The sequence below is a fragment of the Ixodes scapularis genome, unplaced genomic scaffold, assembly GCF_016920785.2.
Source record: "Ixodes scapularis isolate PalLabHiFi unplaced genomic scaffold, ASM1692078v2 PGA_scaffold9__187_contigs__length_104089568, whole genome shotgun sequence".
Lineage (NCBI taxonomy): Eukaryota > Metazoa > Arthropoda > Arachnida > Ixodida > Ixodidae > Ixodes > Ixodes scapularis.
Genome location: NW_024609884.1, coordinates 21,562,891 through 21,584,026, shown reverse-complemented (window position 1 = coordinate 21,584,026; position 21,136 = coordinate 21,562,891). Strand labels below are relative to the sequence as shown.

At 51.9% G+C, this 21,136-nt stretch overlaps 1 protein-coding gene across 4 annotated transcripts in view; it reads right to left on the bottom strand.

Annotated features, from left to right (window-relative positions):
• The window catches only part of LOC8053273 (breast cancer anti-estrogen resistance protein 1), a 52,434-nt gene that overhangs the window by 21,721 nt on the left and 9,577 nt on the right, over positions 1-21,136 (bottom strand). Inside the window, exon 1 of one of the 4 annotated variants that reach the window (XM_040500031.1) lies at positions 20,045-20,580. The exons of 2 other annotated variants lie outside the window; for them this stretch is intronic. In XM_040500031.1, coding sequence (XP_040355965.1) covers positions 20,045-20,053 — 9 coding nt within the window. In that variant the 5' untranslated portion in view covers positions 20,054-20,580. Of the gene's footprint in view, positions 1-20,044; positions 20,581-21,136 lie in introns of those variants that run through there. One more of the 4 variants, XM_040207736.2, reaches the window with a different exon arrangement.

Below are 21,136 nucleotides of genomic sequence, written 5' to 3'. Positions count from 1 at the left end.
TATTGGCTGAACCATTCCAAACGCTCGACCGGCCAGCAGAAGCATACAGACTATATTAATGCGAAAGCATTAACCGTCCCATGGAGCGAAGCCGGCGTCGTATGTCACCGTCTGTAGCAGCAAAACGGCAGTTAAATTCCCATTGGCCAAAAGCACAACAACGCAGATGCTTCGTCACGCAAGCCGGCGGGGCGCTCCAGGTCAGAGCGGACGCGCCTCAGAAATAAAACACAAGGAAACGCACAGAAACGCAGATGCATCGTCACGGAAGCCGTGAAGCCGGCGGGGTTCGCCGTGCTTGCGCAGTGGGGGAGCGAGATTTTCCCCCAATGCGCAAGCAACTTAAATTTAGCGGGGAAATGAATTGACATCACGTGACTGCAACACCAATTCAGTTTCCACGCTAAATTTAGCGGGGAAAATGACGTCACGATTTCGTGTCACGTCACCCATGAACTGATTCAGCGGCAGGAGGAGAGGAGGAAGAAAGGAGGAGGAGGAAGGAGGAGGGTAGGGTACGGAGGAAGAGGAAAGGCATACCCTCCCCCCGTACCCTCCCCTCCTCCTCCTCAAGAGCTGCGCTCTAGTTTCGCATTACATAAATTTGTAAAAGTCTCTATTTTTGTTTTTACTTCTTTTTTTTTTTTACACCCTTAACGGTGTAAAAAATGGTGTTAAGACAGCCTGGGATAAGCTAATTTACATCTTTAAATTGTGTAAATCCGCTTGTCTCAAGGCTGTAATAACACCCTTAAATGCTGGCGATCTCGGCAGCATCCTAGAGATATTTGTTTTTACGAGCAACAAGTTGGCAAGCAACGCGCACCACACAATTATAACATGAGCAGAAACCATAAATAATAACTCAATGAAGTACGCACGCAACCGGAACCACTCCCGTATTGACTTTGCCATCGCGTTACATACTCGACAATTAAAGGAGACTCATTCGCAGGTGATCGCCACCGCAATTACGAAGGTCCCAAGTACGCTGCTTTGCTCTCGTCAATATTTCGCATAAAACAGAAAGAATATCTGGAAGTCCAAGGAATGTATCTTCAACGTAAAACGCATCATCCGCTAAACCTTCGCCACACTGCGCTGCAGCAGTCTTTGCCGCACCTTTCTTACACCTTTCAAAAATGAAGGGTGTAAGTCCCTTCATTTCTGAAGAGTTTTACATACAACCACACCCTATTCAACTATCAAAAAGGGTGTATTACTCGAAATAAGAGTGCTGAAAGGGTGAAGGCAAGAGTGGTAATTCTCTGTGACGGCCCTTTTACGCCACTAGGGGTGTAAAACATTTGAGCGTCTAATTGCTTTGTTTCTAGTAATCCGTCAGGCGGAGGTAAACGCTCACAATGAAAACCCTAAAGTGGCAAAGGCCACTTTAGTGAACGCTGATAGATTTCGAAGGGAGTCATGACGTCGAGTTCGGATGTCCAAGTGAGAACATGAAGTGAGTCGAGTAGCTATTGGGAGCACATGGAAAAACACAGAATTGGTACGAAGTGATTTGGAATGGGCCGTCATTCCAAGGCAGGAAAACGAGCGGTATGATAGAATTTGAAAATGTAAGACGGGATGAAGAAAAAAAAAGAATCTGATTAATCTGACTTAGATCTTGATTTTTAAATCAGATTTATATGATTTAGATAACGTTTTTTTGTTTTTTTTCTAAAAGTTTTTTTTCTCACTAGTGTCTTTTAAAGTACGGCAGACTGGCTCCTTCAATCTGCCATACGTTCAAAACAGGGTTTTGAAAACAGTGTGGAAAAGAAATTCACTGTAAATATAATTACATCGTAAAGTACAGTTTAGATCTGGACTCTGTATTCTTGATTTAAATCACGTCACACTATAAAAAAAAAAAGGAACTTGATTTGTTTAGTTAGTGGGAAAGCTTGAGTTGCTGTATTACTTCAGCAAATTCGAACAGGTGTCACTTTTGATTTTACATCCTTATAAAAACAGTTTCCATCCATTTTTTTTTTTTTTGTCTCGTTTTTTGCAGGTTTTTAGCCGTGTGTACAGCCACCGTGGGTAGAGCTACAGAACACATCCCGGTGACGGATTTTTAAAACGGCAAAGCTGTTGAGCGTGCTTAGTGAAAACACTCATGCCGCCTGATTTTCCACGATAAATGCTTGAGCTGCACTAACAGCAGAATAGCGTGCCAACAACAAAAAAAAACAACAGAACTGCTCGTCACAGAGCGAAGATGCGGAAATCACTTCAAAAGCAAGCGCTGGAAATGGCGAACAGCGACAACAGCTGTCCCCCTTTTCTTTCACTGTGGGGCACCGCTGATAGTGCGCCGAGCTGCGAAAACAACACGCGTTGGGAAGCATGCTTGCGATGGAGAATTATGGAGGTGCAGTGTGAGAACAAACATTTCTGCGTCCGCATGTGTCTTCATCAGGACCTCCGTCTTTTGACGGAGCTACTGGTTCATGAAAGGTTCGCTGTTCTCCTGTTGATGTTTCTGTTGCAATGAAAAATAGCTAATTGGCTTAAATTGAAAGATAAACTATTTAAAAAAAATATATGTGCCTGAATGGTTTACAGCACGTTGCGACTATAATTAACCGAAAATAATAAACGCGGACGACAGTAAGAGACACCAACTCTTTCATAGATAATTATTTCCCTACTTTTATCCGCCGCCAATTTCATTCTCTCAAGTAACCAAAAAAAAAATCTGTGTTTTGTTTGCTAGAAAATAAGACAGAATTCCTAATAAATGTGTTACTGCTTTTGTAGGCAATACTTTCCATGAACCTTTGTTGCTGTATGCATTCATTTGTTACTATACTCCGTTTCACCTTCCGTCCGAGCACAGCGGACGCTAGGAGCCATCCCAGCCAATGCGGCGTTGAGGGAGTGTCATGCGACCTTGAGCTCCCTGTGTCGCCCCGCCCCACCGGCAGGTCACGCGACTTTCTCCCGGCGCTGGATCGGCTGGGATGGCTCGTGGCGTCCACTGCGCTCGGACTGAAGGTGAAACGGAGTATAGAAACTGCTTAGCCCCATCGCATCACTCGGTGTCTAACCGTGTCATGGAAATTATTGTTTATAAAACATCCCTCTTTCCGAGCAATATTTGCACCACTAAAGGAGTTCGCTTAAAAACAAACCCAATTTCTCGAGGCATCGTTATCCGCATTCCAACTGTTCTCACACTGCACCTCAATAATTATATGCCCTAAAAATCTGCCTACGAACATTTGACTAGTTTAACTGCCGTATATAACAATCATTCAAACATAAAAAAAGTGAGTGTGTTAATAAAAAAAAAACGTAGCTACGAACGTAGCTACGTTTGCCATGCCTAAATTTCCGCGCTGTTCCGCAGCGCCCGAACGTTTACCGCGTAATAAAATTTGTTCCGAGTCCGTCTGTTATTTCTAAACGACTTTCTGATAACAAATCTCGTTCAAATCAATAAAAACTTTTTTTTTTTTTTTTTTTTTTTTTTTTTTTTTTTTACGATTGCGTTTTTACGCGTAACGTTTTCACATCGGCGCCATCCCCGAGGCCCGACAGTCTGGCCTGATCGCCTCGAACCGTGACGAACCGGGCATCTTCGGATCGCACCGCACGAAGAACCAATCACAGAGCAAGACGCGCGAGCATGTGAGAAGCCACGCCCTGCGCTTCTTAATTAAGTCATCGACCTCCATCCTCATGCACCAACTCAACTCTCCGACGTCACTCACGGCACCGCGGTGGCGCTGCTGTCGGCACTGCGCATGCGCACACGCTTCACTTGACGCGAATCCGGTTTCAGCGCACGCGCAGTGCCCGCAGCTGGTGTGGCCGAAACGCTCACTTGTTTTGCAAACAGCCGTGTCGGCCTATGGCCATCACACTCTAAAAAATATCATAAATCAAATAATTAATTTTTTTTTTTTTTTTTATTCTGGCGTTATAGAGCTCCATGTATTCGAGAGCTACGTCGGCCGCCATTTTTCCACTGAAATTTTCAGAAAATCCCTTATAACTTTTGAATAAGATAACGGTTCGCGCTGAAACGTTGGCATCTGGTTGGGACCTCTAGCGCAACCTTTGGGCGGAGAATGAGCGTTCGGCCGGAAAAAAAACAAACAAAAAAACTATATATATATATATATATCTTTTTTTAGGAAGGGGGGGGGGGGGGGGGGGGGACATCTTGTAATATACGAGGGGGGACCCAAAAGAAAGATGCATTCATTTTTACAAAATCGTGTATTTCTTTTTAGACGTTCAAGTTTCAGTCACCTTCAAGTACTTTCCGCACAACGCAACTTGTCGGGACATTTCTTCCAATGCTGGAAACAGTTATTTGTCGATTTTGATGCATTTCGTGCTTCTTCGAATGTTTTCTTTTTTTTTTTTTTTTTTTTTTTTTTTTTTACGTTGCCAGGAAGTTTTTTTTTTAGATCATTTTTTCCATCCGGGGAAACAAAAAACAAAACAAAACAAAAAAATCCTACGGGCGAGGCGTGCCGTTTTTGGTCAAAAACTGCTGTACACTCAGCGCGGTGTGGGCAGGCGCGCTGTCGACGAACCATTCTCCTGCCATGTTTGCCACAACCTGGAACATTTCTTCCACAAATCGGGACGAAACTTTCTCAAAACTTCCAGATAAAAGCCTTGGTTGACCGTTTGACCCGGAGAAACAACTTCCGAACGTAATACAACCCTCTCGTGTCAAAGAAACAGATGATCATTGTATTCATGTGGGACTTCACTTGCCGTACTTGCTTGCGTCATAGGGAAGTGGCAGTTTGCCATTGGACGGATTGCTGTTTGGTTTCGGGGGTCGTAGCCGTAGCGCTAAGGCTCATCGCCGGTTATGTTATGACTTTGGAAGAAAAAAAAAAAAAAAAAGCAGGCGCATCCTTTAACTGCTTTTTTCAAAGCACGGCATGCAGCCAATCGCCTTTTTGTTCAGGTGTGAGCGAGCGAGGCACAAATTTTGCTGCAACTCGTTTCATGTGCCAATGCTCCAATAAAATTCGCTGACAGGAACTCACGACACTCCACAGTCGACTCAAGAAGTTCATCGATGCTCCGGCAGATATTATCAAAGATGGCTTAACGAGTTCTAGCCTCAGTTTCTTCAGTTCGGCTGTTCGGAGGACGCCCGGGTCAAGGTGGATCGTCGATCGACATTTCACCTTGTTTAAAACAGTGTAACCATTCGTAAACTTGTCTTTTACTCAGAGCAACTTCCTTGTAAGCCGTCTGTAGCATAACAATCGTTTCTGCCGCATTTTGCTTCAACGGGAAACAAAATTTCGCTGCCGCACATTGATCGTACAAATCAGCCATCATGAAATAAACAAACGCGTTAAAAGCGTCGTAAAAAAATTCATTGAAGCTAAAGGCAGCGTCTCACAGGAACGCCGACTGCTACACTGATACAGATGGGTCCCTACCATAGGAAACACACATAGCAAGAGAAACTTGGACCACAAAGAGCCCGCCCTCCAGAAAATAATTCCGGTTACTTTTTGGGTAAACCCTCGTACACATATAGTTTATGGAGCAGGTGCACCCAGATGTCCCGGAGGCGAGGGTACAATTACTTCTGGGTAAAACGGTAAAACCCTCGGACTTGCTTCCCCCAGGAGCTCCCGGGGGAAAGAAGCAGGAGAGTGGCTCTACCGGCTCTACCCAACTCTACCGCCCTTCACATCCGTAGTCGGCGCCTATGCCAGACGCTCGTTGGGGCTGTTCTTCTCCCGCTGTCTAAACTTAACAACACAATTACTTTGCACGAGGACAAGGGTCGTAAACCGTCGACGTAACTTTCAATAACACTTGTTCCCGAATCGTAGGAGGTAGGTCAGATCCGCGATAAAGTAAATGTGCCACGGAGTGATTTGTGCCTCGTACAAAGTCCGGTAAAAAAAAGAAAAAAGAAAAAAAAAAAAACACGGAACAAATTATTTTCAGGAAAAAAAAAAAAAAAAAGAAGCAAATGTGAGCGGAGCCATCCGAGAAAAAAAGAAGGGAGGGAACGGTCGGGGTGAACGAGCGTTTCGGCAGTCAACAACCATGGGAGGCCACCCGCGTGTTGTGCAAAGCTGACGCGCCCTCCAGAGAAGCGAGGAGGCGGCCAGTTGGTCTCGCGGTCGGCCACTTTCATCTCGGCCCCAGAGAACGGGAAAGGGCCGGGGTGGGGGAAAGCCAAACAGAACCCCCGCGATAAGGGGGACCGCCTAGCGACCGCGGCCCGGGGCCAGCACCGGGATTCTTCCCGTGGAGCTGCGGAAGGGGCCGCAAACAGACCGACGAATGTTTAGACAGCGAGAAGTCGGTCTGCCCTCGAGATATAGCGACACGGGTTCAACGCTGTGAAGGGGCAATTTAGTCGGTGCAGTGCGAGCTGCTGACTTCTTTAACGTTGGATCACGCGGTAACACGAAGATGGTCGAAGTTGGGAGAAAGAACTTGAATCAAAGAAGCCTCATGGACTCATCAGAAACCGCACCCGGCATCCAGGTTGTTTTCAAGCAGTTGTCGCCGGCTCATCCCGATCTAACCGGGCAGGAGCGGGAGTCGAAGCCAAGATCAAGGCTGCGCCGTTCACTTTCACAGGTACCAGCTGTCGACATCTCTTGCGTCCACGGTAGCCTTTTTTTTTTTTTTTTTTCATTCTTGCAGGATGAGGGAGGGACGCAACGTCAGAGACACGCTTAAATAGTTTAGCGTCTATGCATAACGCCTCGTTTCGGAGAAACTGCGAATGTTGGTCAAGCGCTAATATTCGCGAGGTATTGAGCAGGAATACTACGTTGGTGACAATACTTATTTATGCAGAGGCACGAGCTTCCCTTGACCAGAGCTTAAACTCTCTCTCCCCTTCCCCTTCCCTTCCCCCTACCCTACCCTATCTCCTACCCTACCCCCTACCCCCTACCCCCTACCCCCTACCTACCTACCCCCTACCCCCCCTTGGTGAAACAGGATGTGGCAATTGCTGTGGTCCATCGCTCGGGAGAGCGGCCACCTCTGTTCATTCCTTCAGTCTTCCCCAGTTGATCCAGTGATAAGTTCGGAGGTGTTGCTCAGTCGAACGAACTACTTGCGCGACGACCGCGCCATTCTTCCGAGTAAAATCCCTGCCCTCTTCTAGGTCGGTCGACACGCTCAGGCTGGGACGTATGTTTCCTCCTATCTGGAACTTTCACAAAACAAAGCTCGGGGGCCCAGTTCCCCGCACAGCGCACGAAAAGTCGATCGCTTCCATTTACAGAGAGTCTCAAAATAGAAACCCTTGGCGGGGGGCACGGCATGCAAATGCTCAGAATCCCGGCCAGCGGGGTCCAAATGTCCTTCCCTCAACTTCGATGATTGGAAAGAAGCCGTGCGAGTGCTAACAGAAGCGGACGCGCTCATCGGCAGGGCGCCCTGCCATGAATCAGCAGCCCACGACCGCCGTAAACGCGCCACGCGCAATGAAGACCTGACCCCCCCGGAAAAAGCTCGTCGAACCGCCCATCGTTCGGGACACAGCGGGACGTGGAACAGTCAGCGGCAGCCGCAGTGAACTACGGCGAAGGGGTAGAGAAGCCCAGCTAAAGCAACGCTCAAGCGGATCCCACGTGACGTAAATCGCGAGAGGGAGTGGGGGCACGTCATTTGGGGCATCACGCAGCGAGGTCCGCAGCAGAGCTCGGGCACTTCCGCAGCGCCGATCCCCTCGGAGTGACTCAGCGGAACGGCATCCTGCCCGATATTCCCCTCCCCGTTTCATAGAGCGGCCCAGGCGGCTCACTCTTCGCTCGCCCGGGTGGCCAATTCGCCGTAGGGAAACCCCGTCACGGGCCTCGCTCGCGTGGGCCATTAAAGGCCGGTTCAGACTGTTCCGTTTGAGTCTGACCGACCACGTCACAACTGCTTATGACTGCTCACGACGAGATGGGTGTCATGGCAACCGAGCTCCGCGCAACGCGTCGGAGCGGAACGTAAGGTCACTCTCCAACGCGAACGTCCGAACCAGCCGATTCGACGTTCGCGGTTAGGCGAAAGTTGAACGTCGCTCCGTAACTAACGAAACATCTAAAGAGGGCTTCTAAAGACAGCGATCGTGGCTGGTCTGGACAGTCCGATTCCCTGGCCACCGTGTCGTTTTCGGAAGGTCACACGTTGGGTGAAACCAAGGCCGTCTGCATGTGCGGGTTCCCAACCCTCGCAAGCACTCAGCTTTTACTGCTAAGACTGTTCCGAAGCAATGAGCTCGAGCTCTACGGTGAAATTAAGAAATAAAAACGGCACTGTCATGGATTTCGCACCGCAACTCTTCTCGCAGGTGCACTTGCAGTAGGTGATTGTGCCTGCCAGCGGAAGAAACAGAGAAAACCAAAAGTATGTTTTGATTGCGGCACTCGTTAGCGCAGTGATGGATGAGGCAGCGGAGCGTGGTATGCTCCGCTGCATCGTCTACGACTGAGCTCAACAACTGCCTGTTTGCAAGCACATGACCTCGCGTGGGCACGCACCATATGTACGAGGCACCAAGTGCTTGATCACTGCGAACACCTAAAAGACAGCTGAAGTCTGCGGGGGTCTGCAGGTCCGTCAGTTCTGTCAATTAACCTCTTGCAAACATCTCCGCACATGATATCACCTCAATACACAAACAGGAATTCCTGGTGAAAAAACCGTCGTCCGCGTTGTAATCTTCTGCCCGCGAGACACGTAACACGAGACGATGGCCAAAAAGACACTTCGTGTTATGCTTAGTGCACAAGGCTATCAATGCTGCCGGCCGGACCGTGTGGCTTGATTTCGAGGTTCATTTGCACGTAGTCTCACATTCCACGCACTCGCGCCAGCAACCATGACAGCGTTGTGCACTAAAACGTCCTACCCGACACCGTTCAATAAACAAGGCATTTCGTTACTATACGGCTACATTAGGCGTCTCCACCCTTGCTTTTAGAACAATCAAAATGAAACAGACGCTCTCCATCCTCACGCGTGCTCACCTAAATCCATGGCCCGCGGGCGTCCGAAGCCGGGCCATGCATTTTGGCGAAACCGCACGACCCCCACAAGCACATGCATGCACGGCGATCCAGTGCTGCCTGCGTGTCGATCCTCACGCGACGATACAACGACGTCCATCATTTCAATCTTCTCTTTCTTTTTTTTTTTCTCTTCTTTTTACCGCGCAATTTGTGCGAGCACTGAATCCTTCGGGAGTCTGGCTCTCTGCAGAAGAAGAGATGGCGGGAGTCCGGCCGAGTACAATACTCTCCGACGCACAATGCAGTCAACGCAGCCCTCGCCAGACGGTGGCCTCCGGGGCCGCCTGGCTCGCGCATATTGTGGCCCCGAAGAACCGAACCGGCGAAGCGGACGGGTCCGCCGAGATCCTCACAATTTTCCTGTTGTCCGAGCTTATAAGGAAGCGGTTCGACAAGCACACACTGCGCAACACTGTATAAGCGCGAACAGGATCGTCTTCGGTGTTTCTTCGCGTTTCGCTCGGACATGTTTTTTTTCCCACCACCAAATTTTACGGCTCAAGTTGTCCCAGATTAACGCTTTCCAGGGCATTATTGACTTTCACGATAGCGCTTGGTTTGGGTACGAAACGAGGGGAAAACCGGCGACCGCTCGTTCGCGAGCTAACAGCGTCGCGCTCTGTATGCCTTCAAGGCCAGTTGTTTGTTTTTCTGCGTGCGTGCGTTTGTTCCTGGAGACACGTCTTATCCATTCGTTTTTTGTTTTGTTTTTTCTTCCCACGGGGGGTGACCATAAATAATAACGTAACGACTCCCCGCGTGTAATGGCAGCAATGAAGTACTGCGAGTAAAAGTGTAGGTAGAGTTCGTGGGTAATATTGGCGATGTGAAACTTCATAGAAAGAACACGATATCGCGAGACGCCGCGTGTAGTGTGTACCAAAAGACGCTCATTATTTTGGCGACTCGTGAAACAGACCGTCGCGTCCGATCGCCAAACAGACCAAACCGCTTGTGCGAAGTGGCACTTCGGAAGACACGCACTCACCATTTCGAAGCTCAGAGATAAACGATGGGTCGCCCAACTTGCGAGAGAGCTGAAAAGGTTTACCGTCCAGCGACCTTAGTGTTGGGGACAAGTCGACGCATGTTTCCACCGCGTGCCTCGCGGATTCCACACTTTCAGTCGTGACGGAAATACGAACAAACAACGTCAGAAGCAGGGGTCAGAACCCCGCGGCGAACTGAAAACAGCTGGACACCTCGGGGGCCGGTCAAGTCGTCTCGCGCAGCTGCGCCATCGTCGAACCTTCAACGGTTCGCCGAAGCCGCAAACAATTCCGGCTATTCTTGGGGACGCACGGAGCGCTTCCCGATTCCAGACACGAATACCCTGAACACGGGGAAAGGCGCCCATCGCTACGATATGTCAAACAGACTCGCCTCTCTTTTTTAGACTACGCATTTTCGGAGGCTTCCGCAGTCATAGACGCAAAGTCCACGAAGACACACGGAGAGCATTCTGCAGTCTAAAACATGCCGGTACGTGTCCACTTTAACGCAGACCACCAGCCAATCATTGTGACCTACGAAACGGAGCTCGGCAGATGACAAGGCCGAAGACTGTTCAAACCCCCCCACCCCCCGCCTTTTTTTTTTTTTATTGTACAAAAAAAAAACAAAAAAAAAAACAGTAATTATGGGATAGGACGCGACGTCGCCGATGTCGCGATGACTCAGTATATGGAGTGTGTATAACGTGATCACAACGGGTCTTACGTAAGGCCTCGTCCTTCCCCGAGTTCCCTTCGTACATCGCCACGATTGGCTCTACCGAATAATATGCGGGAAAGTAAACGCACGTGCTTTTTCTGTATTTTGGCCTAACACGCGCAAAAGCGAAGGCGCCAACATGTGCACGCTCTTGATCATTTTGCGAGGGATAAAAAGTGACCGCGTGCTGGTCATTCCTACAGCCTCCCCTCCCTCCCTCCCGTCCCGACAATGTCCAGCTGCAGCCACGCTGACCCCATCGAGAGCGGCGTTCCAAAGCCGGCACGCTGAATGCGGTGCTGAATGGCGGAGTCCCCCCGAGACGCCGCGCGCGCACTCCCACCGGCAAGCAGCTGCTCCATCGTCGGCACATCTGCACCGTATCCGCGAAGAAGAGAGCCATCGGCCGAGGCACGCGGCGAGCACCAGATGCGCCTCCCGCACGCGCCGCCAACCACACGCCACGCTGCGCACGACGGAACCCGAGACGTAGGAGCCGTACGGGACGGGCCGACGGGGGACACCCTAAACGCGGCTTTTATTAGACCCGACGGTGCTGTGGTACGTGCTACCCCGCCAAAGCATTTTCGTGGCCCCCGCCGTCCCTCTGCGGTGGGATCCCTCCGCGCAGTTCGAAGGACACCGTTCGTGTGACGATACCATGCAACAACCACAGGAAAATTAACGATGGGGAGAAGAATTGGTGCAGCGGTAGCGCTGCGGGGTCGTATCGGACAAAGGGTGACATTATGGCCATCTGCAAACAACTCGATAGAAGAAAAGTCTCTGTTCGCTCGGCGATGACTTGCGAAACACAATAAAAATATATATATATATACATTCGAAAAACGCCAGAGCATCTATATAAATTCCCGTGGACCGTGGTGCATTTGGAAAGCCAGTCACTGAGATCTACGGAGGGAAGCTGGGCGAACGACGAGTTCGAAAAAATATTTATCACGCCATAGGCCTGGCAGACCACCACAAGAAGCGACCGCCAAAATGGAAAAGGTGTAGCGGTAGACAACGGATGAGAGGAGAGCCACGTGACTGGCGCCCCGCTGCGGCGAGACGCCGAAACACGCTTCTCCCGAGCGAACAAGTGTGTTTCGGGTCCTCGCCGCTGGAAAAGCTGTGCGCTGCCTCGCGCTCCAAATCTGCGACCGGGCACGACATGGCTCCGTCGTCGAACTACCAGGCTTTGTGAGAATAGACGAGGCTATGATTGGACCTAAAAGATTAAGTCTGCGAAGGGGACACGAGAGCGTGACAGGAGCTAGTGAAATGTCTCGCTCCCTATCACCTGATGGCAGACTTCATTTTGCACCAAATAGGGTACTTCTAAGATATATTTCCGAGGGCGGTGCCGAACTTAGGAAGGCCCGATGCCGACAGCACGGACACAAAAGAGCGACGCTCTACCCACACGAAGAGGTACGGCTGCGTTTTCACCCTTATTTCGAGTAATACATCGTTTTAATTGTAAAATAGGGTTGTTGCATGGAACACCCTACATTTCTGAAGGGTGTATAATAAGGTTGTGGGCAAAATCGGACACTGCGAAGATCGCAAGCACCCCATTTTTAGGGAGTTCAGCAGTACCCCAACGGTGTTGCTGCAACACCTTCAGGGTGTTAGCCATAGGAAAGTTAAGCGCCGTTCACACATATACAATCGAGTAAGACCGAGAGAGACCAGACCGGTTTTTAAGCCTCTGGCGACGTCTTAAGACCATCTCCGCTACAGCGCATCCGGTCCTAAAACGTCGCAAGAGGCTTAAAAACCAGTTTTGTCTCTTTCAGTCTTACTCGGTCACAAGAGTGTGAACGAGCCTTTATTAGCGTGAGCCGTGTCTGCGCGGTTCTGAGCGCGTCCTTGGAGCGAGCTCTCGCTGCGCTACCGACACATTAGGGAGTTTTCGTAGACCGCGCTGCCCCCTCCGCTAAGCCTTCCGCAACGAAGAAGTTGCTACTGCGCCTGCGCGCCGATAGCCTTGACTGTGGAGTTCCCGCTATCGTAGCGGGTTGCGGAGGGCCTTGCGGGACGGCGAAAACGATCTACGAAAAGTCCCTATTAGGGAGTTTTCGTAGACCGTTTTCGCCATTCCGCAACGCTCTCTGCAACCGGCTACGCCCTCCGCAAGGCGCAGTAGCTTTGCGGAGGGCATCACGGAGAGAGAAATACGTTCTACGAAAAATCCCTATTAGGGAGTTTTTCTAAACCGCGTTTCCCCTTCCGCTAAGCCCTCCGCAACGAAGAAGCCGCCACTGCGCCTGCGCGCCGATGGCCTTGACTGTGGAGTTCCGGGTATCGTAGTTGGATGCAGAGGGCGTTGCAGGACGGCGAAAACGATCTACGAAAGCTCTCCATACACACCACCATCGTCTTCTAGGCAGATGATCGGTGGGAGCAGTACATTTGCGCACGCTGAGCCAACCCGACTCAGCAGCACATCTCTCGACATCTGCGATTTGTTTCGGATTTCATGTACGGTTGGGTTCCACTTCACTTCCAAGGCGGTGGTGAAGGAAGGTTCAGTTCCGGTTCGGAAGAGTGACAGCGACGGGCCCTCCTTGAGCTTCAGTGTCGCCACCACCACGCGCCCTTCCATCCCTGCCTCCGACTCGAAAGCGGGCGCGTTGGAGCGTTGCGGCTGCAGCGCTGTCCGTCAGTCCCGATGCTATCTTGGGCCCTCCAGCGCGGATCGTCCGCCCCCCGGAAGCAGTGCAAGCAGAGAACGTCCGTCCTTCATCGCCGCGCGCCTCCAACAGAAGCCCGCTATTCATGGAGTTATCGACGAAAAGCTCCCTGAAAGAAAGAAAAAAAAAAAAAACACATCCCGCTTGCTAGGCTGCACGCCCGTCGGCCGCAGATGGCACGGGCCCCGCGCTCGAGAGAACCGCTCGACGGAGCGACCAGCCAACTTCCTGCCAAGATGAATTTCATACGCCTTATATGAAGCAGAAGGATGGGCACTTCGCGTGAGGGCGGCCCCAAGAATACCACGGAACCAACGCACAAAACTCGCGCCGAATGGGAGGCACCCGTGTCACTGACAGCTCTAAAGAAATGCATTTCCTCTAGATGCCGCGAGGGGCCGCATTGTCGCGGCTTGCGCGGCGCCCGAAAGCGGCCGGAACGTCGCGTGCGGCGCCCACTTTTCAGTGTGACTCCCCAATCAACCAACCCTTAACGGCAGCGTCCTGTCGACACGTCGAGCTTCGACGAATTGCCCCTCGACGTACGTTTTCCCGATTATTGGGTCAGCTCTAGTCTCTCCGCGCGTCTCTTTTACCGAACCGAAATGACCGAAGGTAAACTGGTTCAAACGGGCCGCCCTTCTTGGGGCATCTACTAAACGTGAAAGGAGATAATGCACAGAAGGGCAAGCGCAACGAGGAGCTGCGGTCGGACGGGAATTGCGGCTACCCGAGGAGGCGCCTCGGTCGCCGTGCCGCCGACAGCCCACGCGACGGCCGCTCTCGATGGGGGGAACACGGGTCAACGAGGCCGAAGGAGCACACCAATCCAGGTGCGCGTTCGAAAATGATGCAGTGGACGAGGCCGCTCACGGCCTCGCCGGGAAACCGGACTCGCCCACGCCGTCGTCACTTCCGGCCAGAGCGAAAGAGGTTCGCAGACCGAGTTTCCCTCTTTCTTTCTTTTTTGACGAAAACAGGGCGAAAAAATAACACTGCTGCAATAAGTGGGCGTTTGTGCACAGCCCACGAGCCAGAGCTAGACGAGCCACTGCAGGAAGGCAAATTGCAAGAACGGCCAATCTGCCCAACCCGTTCGTCAAGCTCATGTCGGCACTTTCAATGCGACCGTATAGCGAGACGAGTATCGAGATTTGACGATAATGGTTGGGTTATTGGCAGACGAAGAGGTTGGGTTTGCGTGACTGGACCCCTGTTGATTCGCTGCGCTTCGGTCGCATCCATGTCACGGAGAGCTTAAATAAAGCAGGGCGTGGCTTAGCACCGATTCTCTCATTACAACTGGGCATCGCGGAATCACTCAATGACACCAGTTATGAGCCAAAGCGACGGACGCCTGGCGAGCCTAGAACCTGCGTTGGCGACAAGAACACCGTAGATACGCATAGAACGGCCGCGACCACCGATGCCGAAAGACATCCTCAGCCTCTAAGCCCACACCGACCGGCACCAACGCCAGGACTGAGTACCGCCACGGCGATTACCATCCAGCTGGAATGGGATGTGAGGGGAATATTATGAAAGTGGGAAGAAGCAACCTGGATGGAGATCGTCTCCGCATCGTTCACACTGCATATGTTACAAACGCGGGTAACGTCTGGGACCTCGCTCGCTATTGCGTCACTGGAGCACGACCGACAAGCGAATGACGAGCGCACAGACCGGGCCCAGAGAAATATGTACGGCCGCCATGTGCACTCACACGAATAGAAAGGTGGCAGACCCATACGCTCAACTAGAATTTAATCAAATGTGGGGGAACCCTTCCCTCCTGTCAGATTCATGCAAGATACAATCCACACTCATTCTCTCTCATTTTTCTTGTCTTAGTATGTCTGTATTGGCGTTCTCTGGTGAATAAACCCAGCTGCATTTCAGTGTCTTGTGCTGTGTGATTTTTTTTTTTTTTTTTTTTTTTTTTAATCTTAGAGTTTAAAATGTTTTAAAGCCCTCCTTCGGTCTTCGACGGTCACAAACAAATAGTACAACGCATTGCTATATATATATATATATATATATATATATATATATATATATATATTTGCACCTAGTTGGGGGGTGTTTGTTTTGGGAGGCACTCACTTGATCGAATGACGCTTTAGCGAACGCCCACGTTTCATCGAATGACACTTTAGCGAATAGCCGGACGCCGCGAAGCGGCGTTTTCGGGTGGGCCAAGTAAGTTCATATTTTTGTAATGAGTTGCCGCAGACTGTCGCCGCGAAGCGGCGTAAAGCGCAGCGCGACGGATGGGTTAACGCGCGCCCCCGTTATTCGCTAAAACGACCATTCGCTCAAATGTCGCCGTTCGCTAAAATGTCATTCGCTCTTGTGATATGGACCCGTTTGTTTTACCGCTAAAGAGTTTTAGTAGATCGTTCCGATACCGATACCCGATACGATGCTTGCGCAAAGGTGGTGGCGGAGTATCGGGTATCGTTATCGGAGTCACCGGAATTATCTGCTAGAACTCTACTGCCGTTTGGGCGTCAACGCGTAATAGTGAGGGGCTAGATCGGTCATTATCCAATTCATCTTCCGCCAAGAACAGCCATTCTGATTGGAGGGAATGCACGATTATGCACGTTCAACGTGCATTCCACCGAATAAGGATCGTTGTAATCGGCAGACGATAAATGGGAGCTAGTTCTGAGCATGCGCTGCGAACCAGGACCAACAGTATGGTGCCCCATGAATACCTCCCCGTATACAGATTATATCCACAGAACCCAATCAGGTTAGTGAGAATTGGCACTAACAATTTGCTTACCGATCTGTTGAATTTATTTAAGAAATTGTTGCGTCATCACATAAGAGGAGCCAATAACGAAGCGGCAAAAGCTACTGTCGACGGCCAGCTATTTACACATGCCAGTGCACTTTAGTTAGCAATACGATGCGGGGTTATTCGACGCGGAAGGACACCAGTCAAGTGTACGATTATACTTTTGAGATGAGCACGCCTGTAATGTCAAACTGAGAAAGAATCAAACACAGGGACAATATATATATATAGACACGACAACACGTGTCTTTTTGGTTAATTCTTATATTGACCCACAAAACAATTTTTTGTTGTTTTTTTTGCGCGTTATGAGGGTTTTACAGTCACACGTCTTTTCCACGAGATAAAACTAACTCACCGAAATCAGTTCGGAGATACAGGGGTGCTATGTCGCGCTTTTTGGACTCCCAGGAGACTAGGGAGAAGGAAGTGACGTCAACGACACAGCAAACGCAGATTGGGTGTTGACAGAAGAAAACGAAATCAACACCCAATCTGCATTTGCTGTGTCTTTGACGTCACTTCCTTCTCCCTAGTCTCCTGGGAGTCCAAAAAGCGCAACATAGCACCCCAAGACGCTAATTCAATTACACGAAGGAGTGGGCAACTAAGCTCTGGCTGGCTCTTGCCCCTCTTTTCATGGATGCGCAAACGTCGCGGCCATCGCTCCTGCCTAGCCGCTAAAATGTAGATCCCGCAAATAATTCGAAACGTTTAATACCGTTAACGATGATAAATTGGTACAGTGACCAAGACGGCGGAGCATCCCGAGCCTCGAGGGGAGGGTCCTAATGGCGCCTTCAAGCGAAACAACACGTTCCCCGGGGAGTTAAGTCACGAAGTCTCCTACACCCCTAAAAGCAGAATGAACGACTCTCTTATACGTAAGGCCCTAATTAGGCCAAACTAATGAGTTGAACCGCGGGCTATCGTCGGACGGCGGGACGCGAAGGGCTCATCTAGGAATGCGACCGTCTCGCCCACGGGGGTCAGGCGCAGCAAGAGTTAATCGACGCCTTGCGCAACCGTTCGATAGCGGAGTCGAAAAAGGGAAAACAAAGGAGCCCCCTCATCGCGAGCCCCGAGTTGCGTTCGGCGCCGACCTCGGTTCGGGATAATTACGAGCGCGCACTGCATGGGTGGCGCCCGTTTTCTGCCGTCCCGCCGACGAGGAAAGGGACACCACGGGAACGTCGTCGCGTTGGCTGTCTGCTAACTTCTCGGCGGGCAAGACTTTCCCTCGCTCGGCCGGCTCGGCGCGCCGGTGCCGACGACGCTTTTCACGCTCCCGCGACCTTCCCCGCGGGAACTCGAGCTGCGGCCCAAGGGGACCGAAATCCGAGAACGCCTCCCCGTCTGCTTCGCCATCCTTGGGGGGGACAACAACACGACGGCGCCCTTCTGCGCGATGGCGGCGAAGAATAAACGAAGGTGTGGCGAGTTCACAGCATATTATTATCGGAGCCAGTGAGATCGCCGCAAAATACAGATCGCCAATGAACGAAGCTTCAGTTGTCAGTGAGTAAAACAGGAGGCGCCCAACGCCGATCGATTACCAGTATAAGATAAGGCAGCAGCAGTCCAGCCCATAAGATCGATCAGGACCCAATCACGATGATTCGCCACGGACTGTCAGTGCCATGATCGGAGCGGATACGGTGCACTGGAACTGCCTTGTCGTTATACGCATATGCCGTAATCTCGTAATTCCGAAGTAATAATGAAACAGTAGGCTGGCCACACCTTGCGTTTCTTTTGAAGGTTGCCGGGGCAAGTATTCCGTTTTGCGGGGAGGGCTCGAGGCGCTGTTACAAAAGCCCCGTGCGGCAACGGGTTGCATAAGCGCTAGGTGAGCTCTCGCGGAGCAACCACCCGACCATTGACGGCAACGGAGACGACGCGGCGGCCTCGCGGACAGCCCGGGGTTCGTGCCAGCTCGCCGCGAGGTCAGGACAGCGAGTGGAACGATCCCTCAACCCAGCAGCGGCTGCTCATCCCGAAAAAGAAAGCCCCCGTCGAGTGCCACGGGTCACACGCGCGCGGGAAGCTTCGACCGCAAAGGCGGCAACAAAACAAGGCCGCCACCGCCAAGGGGGGCAAGGAGAGGCCAGGCGACGGAGGGGAGTGCCAAGGCCGCGACTCAGCCCCCTCGGCAACGAAGCTCTGCAGCAGGCTTGACAGCAAAACGCTGGCCAAGATCCAGACGCCCTCTTGGAACAAACAGAGGCGCACGTCCCGTGACACCGCGTCTCGAGCTCCGCGTATCGCTCACTGCCAAGGAGTTTCTCACTGCTCCCGATCCAACGGAGAGTCTTCCAACACGCCTCACGTCTGATGGAACAGTCGGGAATGACATAGAGCTAGCAAGTGGCGCAACAAACCACCCTCGACGGCCCGAGTAACGCTGAAATGTCGGCAACCGAAGAGGAAGGAAGCCAAGGGGCCGACGCGACCGACGGTCTAGAGGAGGTGGGTGGGGTGTCAGACGGAGCCTCTCAACCCATGCCGGAAACGCTCGGACCTCCGTTGGTGGAGTAATCACAAAGGGGCTAAGTGGCCCCAATTCGGCCCTCCCCGACTCCCCTCTACGGATTCTTGGCACAAGTTGCTGGAAAACACATCGGATGCGACAAAAACAGGCTCTCTTTTCGAATGGAGGCATATTATTTCGGTAACGCCAGAGTGTGGGGCTCAAGAACAGCAGGAGACGGAGTCGTTCCCCCTTTCCACACTAGCAGCGCCAATGCTGGGGAGGAAGAGAGCGGACTCCAGTGTTTGTTGTGCTAATCTGGAAAGAGGGAAGGGCTTCGTCTCCTGCTCTTCTGAAGTTGCTACGTACAATAGTGGAAATGCAGCGTACGATGACAGACTCAAAAGTACGTCTCCCTTCTAAGCGGCAGATTTTGAGGGGAAAAGGCGTGACGGCGGGGGGTTTGAACATCTGATACGCTGACTCTCCCCTGGAAACGCCTGTATCCGCCCCTGGGCACCAGCGATCATCTGAGCATGGTCCCGATACAAACAGCGACACATGCTCCAAGGCACCATCACGACCGGCGCGTTTTAAGAGCTTTTATCAGCGACGCTACCCGTGGACTCTGGCCCGGAGATATGCCGGCCTCCCAGGCAACGGAGGACCTGTCACCGTGGCACCGCGAGTCCAATGTCAGGGGCAAGAGGCTGCGGAACCTCGGGCCACGTCCGCGTTTCATTGCCATCGATCCAGGACGTCGTTTTTGGAGGGGAGGGGGAATATTGGTTGGACACATGCAACCGTGAAGCCGTGCGGCAGAGCGTCGGCGGCGTCGGCACGAGGCTCGCTCGACGGAAGCCAACTCAGCGAGCAAGCATCCGGTCGCCGCAACATCGAACAACACGAGCTGAACGAAAGCATATGCCGCACATTTTCCTAGACGCTATTGGAGACGCTTCTTTTCGTGCTCTTTCCCCCCGAGACGCATTTTCTGCTCGTGATTCCAGCGGACGAAACCTCTACCCGGCTGTGGGGCCAAGAAGAGCAGCTGCGGCGACTTCCCATTCTCCCGGATTTGCATGGGAACGCGAGGTACTGGTTCTGGCGATCCCCTCGCGATAGCGACGCAATTGCGCGTCGGTAGGCGCATACAAACGAGCCGATAAAAGCTCGACTACGGGGACCCTCGGCGCTCCTCTCTTTCCTTTTGCCTTTTCGAGGCCACACGGCATTGCCGCGAGGTCATTCCGCACATCTCGCGCGCGGGGGCTCGAGATGCCAGGACTGACCAGCGGACGCGGGATCAATGACGCATTGGGCTCACCTTCCGCATGTTTCCCGGTCTTCAGCCCCGGGCCACCGTCGCGTCCGGAGCCGCCTAATCGGCCGGCGTCAGCGAGCGCTCCCAGCTCCGCTCGTCCGCATCGTTAGCGGGCCAGTTCCTTCGACCACAACGACCGGGCGTGCAACTTCTTTCCCCGCGCTCACCAAAGATCCTCGGCACACTCTTTCAGATCAGCGAAACATGGTGACGAGTAGTCCGACGACGACGTTTTCCGACCAAGTAGCGGTCCACACGGAGAGTGTCGCGACTCTCCGGACAGCGCCAGGCTCCATGTTTGCAGCCGTTCTCGGTCAGTCTGGAGGGGCTCGGGGTCTGCTATTCGGCCGACTCGGCTCCAGATGGCCCGCACGGATTCCGCAGACTTTCCCAGACGGCGTCGCGAGGGTGGGGGGAACGCTCCTTGGGGCTGTAAACGAAGCCCACCGGCAGTACGGCCGGGACAGTCGCGCAGCGCCCAACGAACACGACACCACCACCGCGCGCACACAAAAATCCGCCGAGGCAACGTTGAGTGCTGCGCCCGCACGGAGGCGCTAGGTGCTGCGCTCCTCTCTGCGCTCCTCGCTCCTCCTCTCCCCTTGCGCTTTTCTTTGCTTTTCGCCTTTTTGCCCTTTCCGCTCTCTCTCCCACCGAATGGAGTCACGTGGCGCCTGACGTCAGCTAGGGGCCGTCTCCCAATTTGCTAAGGGAGCGGCCAGGGCCGGCTGGAACGCATCAACAAAGTAGGAGTCGCTTTCACTCGAAAATTGGTATGTGACGGTCTATTTTTTTTTTCTTTTCATCCTTGGGAAACTCTTCACCGACAAAAATAGTTACCTTAATTATGTCGCCACCATGCATGCTGCGGAAGAAGCTAGTTTGTGGCACTGGCTCCCCATTCCAATCTATTGTTATTAAATTGTTAATCTTGTTGAGAATTAGATTAAATTGTTAATCTTGTTGAGTAAAGTCGGAGCAATTTTTTTGATCATTCCAATCTCCTCGGGAATTTCGCTTAATCGCCACCTGTTAATCAGCAAGTTCGTTCGTACGGGTCAAACCAAAAAAAAAACATTGTCGAGCTCTGAGGGA